The sequence below is a fragment of the Littorina saxatilis genome, linkage group LG7, assembly GCF_037325665.1.
Source record: "Littorina saxatilis isolate snail1 linkage group LG7, US_GU_Lsax_2.0, whole genome shotgun sequence".
Lineage (NCBI taxonomy): Eukaryota > Metazoa > Mollusca > Gastropoda > Littorinimorpha > Littorinidae > Littorina > Littorina saxatilis.
This window is the reverse complement of record NC_090251.1, coordinates 55147076-55161762: the sequence shown is the minus strand read 5'-3', so window position 1 is coordinate 55161762 and position 14687 is coordinate 55147076. Positions and strand designations below refer to the sequence as shown.

The 14687-nt window shown below is 47.6% G+C and overlaps 1 protein-coding gene across 1 annotated transcript in view; it reads right to left on the bottom strand.

Moving 5' to 3' along the window:
• Positions 1-544: 544 nt before the first annotated feature.
• Positions 545-14687, bottom strand: part of LOC138970246 (uncharacterized) — a 50164-nt gene continuing 36021 nt past the window's right edge. The window contains exons 12-21 of the mRNA XM_070342743.1: positions 12381-13427; positions 10093-10662; positions 9634-9765; positions 9002-9199; positions 7405-7569; positions 5958-6073; positions 5387-5535; positions 4539-4633; positions 2932-3034; positions 545-2544 (exon numbers count right to left, since the gene is read on the bottom strand). Coding sequence (XP_070198844.1) covers positions 545-2544; positions 2932-3034; positions 4539-4633; positions 5387-5535; positions 5958-6073; positions 7405-7569; positions 9002-9199; positions 9634-9765; positions 10093-10662; positions 12381-13427 — 4575 coding nt within the window. The remainder of the gene's footprint in view (positions 2545-2931; positions 3035-4538; positions 4634-5386; positions 5536-5957; positions 6074-7404; positions 7570-9001; positions 9200-9633; positions 9766-10092; positions 10663-12380; positions 13428-14687) is intronic.

Here is a 14687-nt window from a genome sequence, read left to right as displayed (position 1 = left end):
CATCAAAGCTGTCAGGCACAATTCATTTACACTACAAATACAGTTCACATGTATACTAATCATTCATGCAGTCCATTTCACAACACACTTCCAAGAACTGAATCCTACGTGGGTATTCCATCTCAAATATTATCTTCCATGCGAATACATTCACGTTCTCATAATGTCCAACCCTTCTTCTTTCACGCGACTTTGAACTCTTCATAAGTTCCTTCGAACGTTCGATCCGCACAATTCCATCTTTCCTTCATTCCAACATACACACACACATAACAAATCGCTCACCACACATGCTTTCAGTTTCACAGCCACAAATGTTCCACAATACTTTTGAGTCTCATCAATGAGTACACAACATGTTTGTTGATATTTAGTTTGTTCACAAGCCCATCATAAGACCCTTCGCTTCTTTATATTTTTGGCCTTGAATTCTTAAATAGTGTTGCTGCCATCAGACAAAATCAGAGCGTCAACTCTCTGGGAGCCGTCACACACAGTAAGCATATTTTGAGGTTTAAGTACTAGAAATATAGCTGTGCCGTTGTCATCTAAGAATACTTTGCACTGCGGCGTCAAGGTCATGTTCCGAGTCGTCCTCGTCCCATGTGCTAGTGTGAGGCTCGCTGGCAAGGCGACCGTTGCCGTGATGACTAGTCCTGCCCACGTCATAGTCCAGACTAGTGTCGTCTGCCGTACCTGAGGGGTACATGGGCAGGGCTGCGCTCCTAGAGCGGTTCCGACCTCGCCGACTGTCGCTTCCGGAACTGCTGCTGCCATTGAGAATACTGTCGATGGCGGACTGCACCTGGCGGTTGACCATGTTACCCTGAGGGTCTGGGTTGTCCAGCTCGAAGGACGATTCCATCTCGTGGCTGGGGCTGGTGTCGAACATACTGTCCGTCTGAATCAGACCTGCGGGAATGTGGCCAGGGAAAGGCGGAGGCCGCATCGCCTGACTGTCAATCGGACTGTCCGGGATGTACTCGTCAAAGTCTAACTCTTCTTCCTGAGTGGATTGAGAGTACGATTGTCTGTGGCGGTCGTCACCTGCAGAGTCCTTTCTCCTTTCCTTTCCAGCCGTGTGGCTTGGATGGGAGTGTGGTTGGCGCAACCTGTCGGTGGTGTGGGTATCACTGTGCCAAGAGGTGTGGGTGAGAGTGCGTGAGCTACTGACTGGCCTGATGGGGCTGCTACACACATACTTTCTACTACTGCTGTGACCCGAACTTGCTTCTAACGACCCCGAGTCATCTGCTCTCTGGTTTATACTGTCCGGCTCTCCCAGGTAGGGTCCTCCTTCCTCATCGGAATCAAAATGGTCCAGGGGTTCCGTCGCTGATCCAACGTAAAACTCCCTCACACTTACAGGCGAATACCTGAATGTTGGTTTCGTTTCTTTGACGTCCCTGAATGAGGCGTCTCCCCTCTCATCACAACTGCTACCACTAAACCCTGAGTAATGGCGTTCTCGTTTCACATACACGCCCTCACCCTCACCCCCCTGCTCTCCCTCACCTCGGCGTCTCTTCCGCCCACTTTTGCTTGATATGCTTTTGCTGCCACTTCCTGAACACCTGATTCTATTTTCACCGTCACTAGACCTGTGGGAAGCACTCCCACCGTGACTGCTACCACAGTTACCGGTGGACGCTTTGTTTGATATGCTCAGCCCGTACTCCTGCGACGTTTTGTCCGGCAGTCTCTCCAAGGTGACACTGACCCCGCGGTTGTACTTGGAGTTGTCGACATCGATGTACTCAATCTCCTCTGTGATTGGCTCTTTCTTGATGTCCTTTTCCCCCCTCCTCACCACCTCCTCCCGCTCATGGCCCGAGTGGGAGCGACTACGAAGCGTTCTGCGCTCAACCTTCTTCGAAGACCTGCGTCTCTCCACCACCTTGCTGGTGAAGCCTTTGCCGTCGTTACGAATAACCAGCTTGACCAGCGTTCGAGGCGGGGGTTCTGGCTGCGGTGGCGAGGAGCGGGGAGACTCGGAGTGAAAACTGGAATGTTCTCTCACAGGCGACGACGACTGTCTACTAATCGGAGACGGTTCTCTGTGAGGGGAGGCTTCCTTCCACGTATCGTTGTGAGGGTGAGGGTGGGGGTGGGACACTGGAGATGACGGCGCTTCGACCGAATCATTGAAACTGGAGTGAGATTCTCTGGGCAGACTCTCCTCCTGACTGAAGAAGGGTTTGCGATCCTCCTCTTCCTCCTCTCCCTGCTCCGGCAGTTGATGGTGCCCCTCCCCCTCTACCTGCTCTTCCTTCTGGTACGGGTAGCAAGGGCTGGAGCTCTCCAACAAGAAGTTATCGTCACCACCATCACCACCGTCACCACTACCACCTTCTGTTACATATGCGTGCCAAGCGTCATCGCCTTTTTCTCTGTCAGCAGTTTTGCTGGCTTCGTCTTCTGGTTCACTGTTGTCGTCTTCCTCGTCGCTAAAGTACTCCTCAGCATAGTCGTCCTCGCTGGCCTCGGACTCCTCCTTGGTCAGGTCCTTCTCCAGGTAGTCCATGGGCATCGCCACGAAGTTGTCTGCAAGGAACAACACAGTTTAGAGCAGTTCCATTTTCCATGTGGGTTTTTTTCCCTTAAATTGACTAGCCCCTTCAAGCAGGAAACTGAACAGAAAGTATCCTGCTTTTCTTCATACAAGACTTTTTTCTACAATTGATTTTGCCAATTGTTTTAAGACTACTTTTTGTGTGTTTTTTTTCTTACCACTTGCAACCGTTTGCAGTCCTCTTCTTTCACCAAGTCTGGCTAGCCTATGACGCCAACTTTTTTCTTTAGATGCAAAGGAATTCTGCAACTCAAATTGTCAACAACCCTTTCTCAATGTATCAATCCAATCCAATCCCATCCCATCCATCCATTCCCCCCCCCCCCCCCCCCCCCCCCCCCAACCACTTGTACACTTACCTGGTTCATTTTCAGCCAGCTGCTTATCATGGCGAATCAACATCTGCATGTCGCTGCACCACATACGGTGGATCAGCACCTGTTCTGACGTAGCGTACCTCCGCTGCACAACACAATTCAAAATAAGGTCAGATTTTTCAAAAATAGTTTATCTTCACAGTGCACTAACTTATGCAACATTCAAAATCACTTGCACCTTACAGCATCACACACAACAGAAGACAAAAGAATGTCAAGATATTCTTAGAACAATTCATCTCCACAGTTTCAAAGCACATGCACACATCAACAATATTGGAACCACACAGAAGGGCATGACACACAATATTGGAACCACACAGAAGGGCATGACACACAATATTGGAACCACACAGAAGGGCATGACACACAATATTGGAACCACACAGAAGGGCATGACACACAATATTGGAACCACACAGAAGGGCATGACACACAATATTGGAACCACACAGAAGGGCATGACACACAATATTGGAACCACACAGAAGGGCATGACACACAATATTGGAACCACACAGAAGGGCATGACACACAATATTGGAACCACACAGAAGGGCATGACACAGGCTTTATGGTTTCACACCAGTACAGAAAACGCTTACTGACACCTTCATCTTTAATTGGCACACAAATTAAAAACAACAACGGATAAAGATCAACTCTTGTGTGCATGTACACGCACGCATGCATGCTCGCACACACAGCCACTATCGCACATACACACACACCCTCTTCCACATACACACACCCCCTCTTCCACATACACACACCCCCTCTTCCACATACACACACTCCCTCTTCCACATACACACACCCCCCCTTCCACATACACACACTCCCTCTTCCACATACACACACTCCCTCTTCCACATACACACACTCCCTCTTCCACATACACACACTCCCTCTTCCACATACACACTCCCCCTCTTCCACATACACACACCACCTCTTCCACATTCACACACCCCCTCTTCCACATACACACACCCCTCTTCCACATACACACACCCCCCCTTCCACATACACACACCCCCCTTCCACATACACACACCCCTCTTCCACATACACACACCCCCTCTTCCACATACACACACCCCCTCTTCCACATACACACCCCCCCTTCCACATACACACACCCCCTCTTCCACATACACACACCCCTCTTCCACATACACACACCCCCCCTTCCACATACACACACCCCCCTTCCACATACACACACCCCCTTCCACATACACACACCCCCCTTCCACATACACACACCCCCTCTTCCACATACACACACCCCCCTTCCACATACACACACCCCCTCTTCCACATACACACACCCCCTCTTCCACATACACACACCCCCTCTTCCACATACACACACACCCTCTTCCACATAAACTGACTCCAGCAGATGTGGCTTGTGTCAAACCTCTTTGAGCAGTACGTTATACTCCACATACACACACCCCCTCTTCCACATAACTGACTCCAGCAGATGCGGCTTGTGTCAAACCTCTTTGAGCAGTACGTTATACTCCACCACACACACACACAAACCTTATTGTTCTATTTGTACAAGCCAGGATACATACCATGCTGTCCTCCAGCAGTAGATGACGGTATTTAGCGAACATGGTGTCCTTCTTCTCTATCAGATCCTCACACATGCCTTCATAGTCTGTGTCAACTGAAAACACATTAAAGTGACCTTGAGTTGTAATATACAAGGACAATTAATGTGTAATTCTGTAACAATAAATTGTATCAACAACAAACAAAAAATGTACAAACAAAAAAACTTTAAAAAAAGAGAGAAGAAAAAAGAGAGAAGAAAAAAGAGAACAAAATCAAGTCAGGATACAGACTGAGAAAAAAAGAAGACAAAGTTAACATTCAAACTCATGTTCTTATACATACAGTAGAACCTCCCCTAGCGACCACCTGCCCATACCCACCATTCCAAAGGAACCCTGACAAACTTTTTTTCAATAATACACCTTTCCATCTGTCTTTTACCAAGCACTTCTAGTCTGTCCCTGGGATGGTCCATGCAACCAGGTTCCCCTGTATTTCAAAGTGTTCAAGCCCGACACATATTGAACACCAGGGCTGAACATCACAAAGCAAAACTGGGTGCATACCAATTGGGTGGGAACAAAACGCGGGCTGCGACAAACGGTTGAGGGAGAACTGAAGACCCTGAACCAAACGTGGGGTACCATCCAGAGACTCGCCCAGAACAGACAGGAGTGGAGGTCCTTCGTTGCTGGCCTACATGCCAACCGGCATAATGGGCAGCAAGTAAGTAAAACGCGGGCTCTGGTTTGTTAAAATCACAACAAATCTCAATTTCAACCAATCCAAACCCGCGGGCGAGTACCACCTATTTGGGTGGCACCCAGGTTCACTTGGTGCATCTCGGCCCAGCTGATCCACTCACAGTTGTCAATGAGCTCCTGTTCGACGTTCTTGTGCTGAAAGACGTGGAACCTCAGCAGTCTGCGCTGCGCCTCGCGATAGTCCTTGAAGGGCGTCTTGATGTCGGGTGCGATGGCGTGTTCCTGGTCTTTGCCCAGCTGGGAGTGGATGCTGAAAGATATGGCGTACGTCCAGTGAACCCCCTTTTTAAGACTCCCTAATTTAAGACTCCCTTCCTTTTAAGACCCTGATTTCTTCAGACTTTGTGTTGATAACCTCTGTAAAGTTCCCCCATTTTAAGACGCCCTACATTTCAAGACGTCATTTTGTCAGATGTTTGGAGGTCTTAAAAGGGGGGTTCCACTGTACAGCCTTTTGTCTAGTTTCTACGCTGATGGGATCAAAAGAGGACACTGGATTTACTAACTCACTCACTCACATACAGACACACACACAAGAGGGAACGCAGTAACACAATGTGCTTACATTGATGCTTTCAAATGTCTAATCAGGCTCTCTCTCTCTATTCTTCTCTCACGCGCACACCGTACCCACGAACACACACATTCAACTCAATACAACAAAGTGCTTACATGGATGCTTTGGGAATTTCCAAGCTTGCTCTGCTAACAGGAGGCGGGGCAGGAGAGACGCTGGCACTGGCAGTCTGCTTGTTGTTCACGGGAGTCTGGTTATTTTCCAAGGCTTGCTGTTGACACAAACATTGACACAAACACATGAGCACAAATGTGAAAGTTACAAGAGAAAGCTTCACACAACAGTTCATACAAGCTTCTGTTTCCTTGGCATAGCAAGAAAAAGTTGTTATTACTTTCCATTCGGAAATCAAAGTGGCCTTCACTGTACAGAGTCTCCATGAGTGTGTAGCAGGGGCACACTAACCACCACCAACAACTACATAGAGGTTACACACCAAGTCTCAGGGTTTTTTAAATGGATTGGATTGGATAAGATTTACAGTCCAGTGAGGTTACCCTCATGGAAATTCGGGCTGCTTTCTCCCCGGGGAAAGCGAGCTGCCATACATACGGCGCTACCCATATATTTTTTTTTTCCTGCATGCGTGTATTCATGTTTCCTGAGACTTAATGCCGTGTGAGATGGAATTTTTTTACTTTATTCCAAGTCCCACGGGTATTTGATGGACATTTTTATCTATGCCTATACAATTTTGCCAGGAAAGACCCTTTTGTCAATCGTGGGATCTTTAACGTGCACACCCCAATGCAGTGTATTATGTTGGTTGAAGTTGGCGTATTATGACAAATGCTAGGTGATTACAGTGAATACACATCCCTGTAATGTGCAGATGGAAAAAGCCGGGCGGTGAAATAAAGTGCACACATACAGCTCAGCAAAATACTGATCCGGTCTTTCTTCTGGTGGCAATATAGAAGAACACTACACTGATGCTTGAAGGGAAGTAACTCTCCAAAGGATCCAAATCTTTCCTCTGCACATCATACTTTCCCTTGTAATCAGCACTTCTTCCTGGTGGTTAGTTCTTGTTGAAAGAGTACATACAATCAATTCATCTGCATATATTCAGAAATCAGCCAGGGGAGAGTATAAACCAGGCCCTGTGGCGGTGCTATGCTGTGAAAGCAACTTCAATCCCCTGGCAACAAACCTAGCCTTAGAGCAGCCCGGTGATCCCTCAACTTACCCACATCAGACTGACGGATGACCTGAAACCTCTCTACCTTGTCGTGATCCTCTCCGTCCCACACTACCTTGTCGTGATCATCTCCGTCCCACACTACCTTGTCATGATCATCTCCGTCCCACACTACCTTGTGGTGATCATCTCCGTCCCACACTACCTTGTCGTGATCATCTCCGTCCCACACTACCTTGTGGTGATCATCTCCGTCCCACACTACCTTGTCGTGATCATCTCCGTCCCACACTACCTTGTCGTGATCATCTCCGTCCCACACTACCTTGTCGTGATCATCTCCGTCCCACACTACCTTGTCGTGATCCTCTCCGTCCCACACTACCGTCACTGTCTCTTACCTGCACGGTGATGGGCAGCTGTTGAGGCGAGGCGGTGACAAGATTCGACGTAACGCCTAAGGCCTGCAGCTTTTTCACCACAGCCTCGCTCTTTGCTGCCACTGCGGCCACCACAGTCGGCGCAGCAGCTGCCACTCCCTGCACTCCCGACCCTGTTGCTGCGCCCTGAAGATACAGAGAACAAATATTATTTATACAATTTGACATACCACTAGATCATTTTGCATTACAATTCCCCTTTCTGCTGTGATTGAGAAATTTGGCTTTATAATTATTTTTCAACTTTTCCATTTTCAGAATGACAACAGCGGGGTGTCTGTACAAAAAGTAGCAGACCCTCCTGCTGTCAGAAAAAAAAGGAACTTATACCATGCGCAGCATAACCTGCTGCTGTCAGAAGAAAAAGGAACTTATTATACCATGTGCAGCATAACCTGCTGCTGTCAGAACAAAAAGGAACTTATTATACCATGCGCAGCATAACCTGCTGCTGTCAGAAGAAAAAGGAACTTATTATACCATGTGCAGCATAACCTGCTGCTGTCAGAAGAAAAAGGAACTTATTATACCATGTGCAGCATAACCTGCTGCTGTCAGAAGAAAAAGGAACTTATTATACCATGTGCAGCATAACCTGCTGCTGTCAGAAGAAAAAGGAACTTATTATACCATGTGCAGCATAACCTGCTGCTGTCAGAAGAAAAAGGAACTTATTATACCATGTGCAGCATAACCTGCTGCTGTCAGAAGAAAAAGGAACTTATTATACCATGTGCAGCATAACCTGCTGCTGTCAGAAGAAAAAGGAACTTATTATACCATGCGCAGCATAACCTGCTGCTGTCAGAAGAAAAAGGAACTTATTATACCATGCGCAGCATAACCTGCTGCTGTCAGAAGAAAAAGGAACTTATTATACCATGTGCAGCATAACCTGCTGCTGTCAGAAGAAAAAGGAACTTATTATACCATGTGCAGCATAACCTGCTGCTGTCAGAAGAAAAAGGAACTTATTATACCATGCGCAGCATAACCTCCTGCTGTCAGAAAAAAAAGGAACTTATACCATGCGCAGCATAACCTGCTGCTGCCTAGCTTGCACCATCAGCCATACTCACACTCATCTTTTCTTCGTCACCAATTTCATTTTAACCTGATTGTGATGCAAAAAACGAGTACAAGGCTTTTTGCTTCCTCTTCAGTGTGATCTTTTGTATCTCTGCTTCTACTCTGCCATATATTTGAGAATGAGATAGCAACCTCCACATCCACATATAAACTCATATACACACACACACACTTAAGCACAGACACCCTCCCTCCCTCTTACTCACTCGCTTGCAAGACAAGGCATTGGGCCTTCGCCCTTAACCTTTGTAAAGATCAGTTAGTTTATCCATTAATCAATGAATCAATCAATGAATCAATCAATGAATCAATCAATGAATCAATCAATGAATCAATCAATGAATCAATCAATGAATCAATCAATGAATCAGTCAGCCAGTCAGTCAGCCAGCCAGCCAGCCAGCCAGCCAGCCAGCCAGCAGTCAGTCTCCAAGACTCTCTTTCATTCAACCAGAGACCCCCTCCTTACCTGCAGCGTAGTGGCAGCAGCTGGCGTCTGTGCAGCAGCAGCAGCGTTGGATTCTGCGCGCAGCTGTAGCTTGGTCAAGATGTGATGCTGGGTCTGCAGGAAGGCCTGCTGCTGTTCCAGCGACATGCGAGACAGGTGCAGCTCCAGCTTCTCTTGCTGCGACTGTGTCAACTGCAGCGTCAACACTTGGTTGGCAATCTGCACGGATCAGGGAACAACTCAAGATGTTAACTCTCACTTCACTGGCGGACTAACTTTTCAAAATGAATTTACCAGAATAAAATGATGCTGTCAAAATCTGGCTAAAAAATTCAAACACAGAATAGAAAAGGCAAAGCAAAAAGAAATTATTGAAACACATAACATCTTAAATCGTGAAAAAGTCCAATAAACAGCAATCGAAGAACGGGTTCTAGTTTGATTATGGCAGAAAAGATCACCATATCATTACCACAAGGTTGTCATCAGTCAGTGAGATTACCTCTCAATTTTATTTCAAAACCACTGAGAGTAAAATAAAATGACCATTCTACATGCTGGGACTTGAAAATCCTTGTCCACTTTGCAAGCAGTTAGTCTGCCAGAAACTTGGCTGTGTTGCAATATTTGAAAAGTGGAGGCAATAAGCTCACCTTGATTTGCACAGGGCGAGCGATGTCTGGCCTCACTGCTGCCGACAGCCCTGTGGATAGCGACGTCACCGATGGCGATGCCGTCATGACGGAGCTCACTGTTGTTGCTGACACGCTGGGAGCCATCACAATCTGCAAACAACAAGCACTGATGTCAAATCTAACAACACTTCTGCTACAGTGAATAATTTGTTCACACAGTAAAGAAACAAGCTTCATATTCAAGAAGGCTTATCAAGCAAAACATTCCTCAAAACCTGAACATAAATGCTTCAAACAGCCTTAATTCAATACAATAAATAATACAATACTTGATCATCTAAATGAGAAATGTACGGAGAGTAGTTAAGAGCAGTTACATCTCACTTCCCGAACCGTGTTCTCTGTATCACAAATCCTTTCTTACTGGCTAAGTTATCACTGAGACTTGGAAAGCTAGTTCTAGAGGCAACACTCTACCTTTTGAGATGACTGCAGAACCAGCTGCTGCGTAGTGACAGCTGTGGGGATGGTGCCGGCATTAACCGCTGCGCCGACTGTCTGCGTTTTCTGCCCCCCTATCTGAATCCTTAACATCTGGGGCTGGCTGGACCCTGCCTGTCCAGCGTTGGGCGGATTGGACATGGTCATGATCACGTTGCCAGCGGTCGTCTGATACGTCGACCCCGATGGCAGCTGTGATGAGCTCAAGCTTGTTGCCACGCCACCCGCTACAGCCAAAGGTTTGGTGTCTTGAAGCGCCAGGGCGCCGGGTTCCTGCTTCGGGGAGAACAGCGTGAGTTTGGAGTGCGACTTTGGCTGGATCTGAAGGAGGGGGGTGGACGGGGTGCCGAGAACGGGCTTGACGTCCAGTTTGAGGTGGGGCGACTGTGCTGACGGTGGTTGTTGTTGAGCGCTGATGGTGAGGGCCGGTGTCGACTGCTCTCCCTGCTGGTGTAGCGAGGGCTGCATGGTCTGTCCCTGTAGGGTGAGTTGCTGGCCTTGAATGGTCAGCTGACTCGTCTGTGACGAAGTCTGCTCCTGTTGCTGCTGTCAGAGCAAAGTCGTATCATAAGAAATTGTTAGAGACCTTATACAAGAAGCTTTGAGTTCCTGCACAGGAATCAGACATTTCTATCAAAATGAAAAGTATGTTAATCATTTACCGCTGTGTGAAAGACAATGTACAACCCTCTGCTGTGACATCATTACACAAGAAACACGAACATCTACCTGCTACACATACAATCTTACACCAACCAGCCAAAACAAGCCGAAAACACAGTGATCACATTGTATTTGTAAAGGATGACGATAGCAAAATATAATCAGTATGTCTGACCGCTTGCCAGTTTCAATTCCATAATTCTGAGACTTTTCCCCATAGAATACCAGGAAAATGTCACGCTACCCCCATCCCTGCAACAAGACCTACTGACTGACTGACTATTTGTTCTGTTTTACGTCCTCTTAGGCTACCAGGACATATATGGGACATGATATGCTATGCGATGTTAAAAGTGGGCGAGAGTGGAGGGGAGGGGACTAGTGGATGACGGGATGTGATCGATAAAAAGTTAAAAAGTTGCATGCCATCTTCAGAGGGTAGCCCACCGCAGCGACCCGACACCCTCCCTAGAGAGTCTGTAAAATTGAAAAGTCTGGCAGCGGAACGAAATTCAGATGTGGATGGAGCAGTGAATGCAGAGACTGGGCGGGCGGCGTGAAAGTACCGTATTTGACGAACTGCAAGCCGCGACTTTTTTTTAAAAAAAATCGCATTGCGGCTTATAAAAAGATGCGGCTAAAACGTTACCTAAACTTGAATAGCATTCACCTAATGAAACACTTTTGCACTGCACTGACACAACTGTACTGGATTTACGATGCCGAAGACCAAAAGAATCGCGTTCGATGCAGCGTTCAAACTGAAGGCGATTGCACTGGCCGATGACAAGGGCAATAGGCGCGCTGCTTTTGAGCTTGAAATAAATGAATCCATGGTGCGACGATGGCGATCCGTCCGCCAGCAACTCTTGAGATGCAAGAAAAACAGGAAGGCTTTCCGAAGAAGAAACGCGAAATGGCCTGAGTTGGAGACCGAACTGAGAGCAGAGATCATCGCAGCACCTACAGCAGACGACACGAGCGGGACCGATTCAAGCTCCGATGATGTCACCCCCTCGGCCTCGACTTCGACTTCTTCAGTTCTGGATGAAGCGATCATGTCGCTGTTTGTGTCTGACAGCGAGGAAAGTGACTTTTTTTGCTTCTCCGCAGCAGAATCTGATGGTTCCGACCAGGCTGACTGAACGGTAGACACTTTTGTATATGTGTGTGTTGGTTACAAATTGTGTGTGTGATATTTTTCTTCAAACTTTTTCACTTTTCTTTGTTTCACTTGTTTATTCTCGGAGCCGATTTCGCCAAATACCGTACTTTCGTTTGCCTGGTTGTTTTGATTGATTGACACGATCTGATTATATTTTTTTCGACGGCGGCTAATATAGTGACGCGGCCTGTACGTGGCTCGTCCCAATTTTTTTTAAAAGTCGGGGGTGCGGCGTATAAAACGGTGCGTCTTGTAATCCGTCAAATACGGTACACCCGGACAAGGAACAGTTCTTAGGACAGCAACAACAACAAAAACTTTGCATGATGAGCTGAAGCCCTACAACTGACCTGCTGCTGTTGTTGCTGCTGCAGCTTGAAATGTGATGGATAAATAGTTAAGAAGTTGCATGATGAGCTGACGCCCTTCAACTGACCTGCTGCTGTTGTTGCTGCTGCTGCTTGAAGGCGGCCATGATCTGGAGATGGGCCTGGTTGAAGATCTTCTTGCGTTTGGTGTCCAGCTCTCGCAGTGTGGCCTGGTCCTTGTCGTCCAGAGTCCCTTTCTCCTTCAGCTTGTTCATGGACAGCTGCACCTGCAGCAGCTGCTGTCGGTCCTGAGCGCTCAGGTTCTGTAGGCCGGCGATCTGTTTCACGGTGTTGGGACCGCCCTGTCTCCCCCGTACGGGAGTCAGCGTTGCCGCCTGTACGCCCCCCGTTGCCGTGGTCGGCGATGGGGAGGTCAAGGCCACAGCAGGGATGCCGATGGTCGGCTGGGCGGAGGTGGTGGTGGTGCTCTGAGTTGCCATGGTGCCACTTGAGGAGAAAGTGTAGGTGTTTGCGGCCATGGCTTGGCCAGCTAGCGGCCCCGTGGACTGAGAGATGGTGGTGGTCACTACGGACGCCGACGCTGTTGTTATAGTGATGGCAGGTTTGGTCGTCGTACTGCTCAACACCACAGGCTGCTCCACCACGGTGTTGGTCTCCTTCTTCTTCTTGCTCTTTTTCTTGCTCTTTGGGGCGGGAGGGGGAGGGGTGGGGGTCTGAGTGGGCATGGCCGTCACCAGGTGAGTCGATCCAGCCACCACCTGAGACGCAAAGTCTGTGAAATCACCACCATTCAGCCTGGTCGCGTCCAACCCGTCTTCTTCCAGTATGCCACACGACATGAGCGCTGCTGTCATAATGTCTGCACTGGCCGAGTCTGAGCTGACGGGAGTTGAGGCCGCCGACATCGACCCTAAAGAGACGGTAGAGGAAGAAGCGGAAGCCAAGTTTTTGCTCTTTGATTTTTTGCTGGCGGTGGTGATCTGTTGCTGAACCACAGTCTGTTGTTGGATGACAGTGGCGGATGTTGCGAGCTGCTGTTGCTGTTGCTGTTGTTGTTGTTGTTGCTGTTGTTGCTGATGTTGTAGCATGAACTGCTGCAGGCTGACGTTCTGACCGCCCAGGTTGAGCGTGACTGTGCCAGTCTTGGTGCCAGCCTGAAACATGACAGTGTTCTGGGTTAGGTCTCACCACCACCACCCCCACTTAGCACTGTACTCTCAGTAGTACTTACATGACAGTGTTCTGGGTTAGGTCTCACCACCACCACCCCCACTTAGCACTGTACTCTCAGTAGTACTTACAACATCTGATTGTGCTTACTCCTGCTTTTGTGCCTCCTTGATCAATAACCAGTTCACTTTTCCATGTACGTTTTCATACAGCCTTTTAATACTCCGTCTGACCCCCCCCCTCCCCCCCCCCCCCCCCTCCCCCAAACAAACAAACTTCATAAATTTGGCAATCACACAAACTTTAGGAAGCATAGATGACATTCAGCATTTTTTCCAAAAAACAAAAACTCTGAAATGGTAGATACCACTGGATGTGGGAACACTTTTTTTTTTTTAATCTTTATTCATGTAACTTTAGTGCTGAGGATGACTACTGCCAGTTTGTACTTGAGCAATTAACAAGCCAGGCTAATTGGAAGCAATAATACAGCAGTTGAACCAACATAGATTAAACAAGAAGAGCAAACGCTCGATCGAGTCACTTTCGCAGTTCTGAATATTATATGAGGCATCAGATGGACAGGAAGAAATTGCTATTCACAACACAATGAGTCACGTTCACATAAAATTTGAGCCCGGTCACTTTTATAGTTTCCGAGAAAAGCCCAACGTTAAGTTGTGTGTTGCCGAACAGAAAAGGCTAGTTATCTCCCTTGTTTTTCTGATAACGTTCGTAAAAGGCTACAGATGTAAATACTTTGATGTAAAGAATAATCCTACAAAGTTTCAATCACATCCGATGAACTTTGTCAAAGATATAAAATGTCTAATTTTTCCTTTGACGCTGACCTGTGACCTTGAAAAAGGTCAAAGGTCAACGAAACCATCGTTAAAGTGTAGAGGTCATTGGAGGTCACGACTAAACAAAATATGAGCCCGATCGCTTTGATAGTTTCCGAGAAAAGTCCAACGTTAAGGTGGTGTCTACGGACGGACGGCCGGACGGCCGGCCGGACGGCCGGCCGGACGGCCGGCTGGACGGACGGCCGGCCGGACGGCCGGCCGGACAGACTAACACTGACCGATTACATAGAGTCACTTTTTCTCAAGTGACTCAACAATGAGAGGTTGGAAATGTCTCGTATCAAACAATGTCTCTTCATGTTGTCAAAGCCATTGTGTCAAAGCCATTTTGTCAAAGCCATTGTGTCAAAGCCATTGTGTCAAAGCCATGTTGTCAAA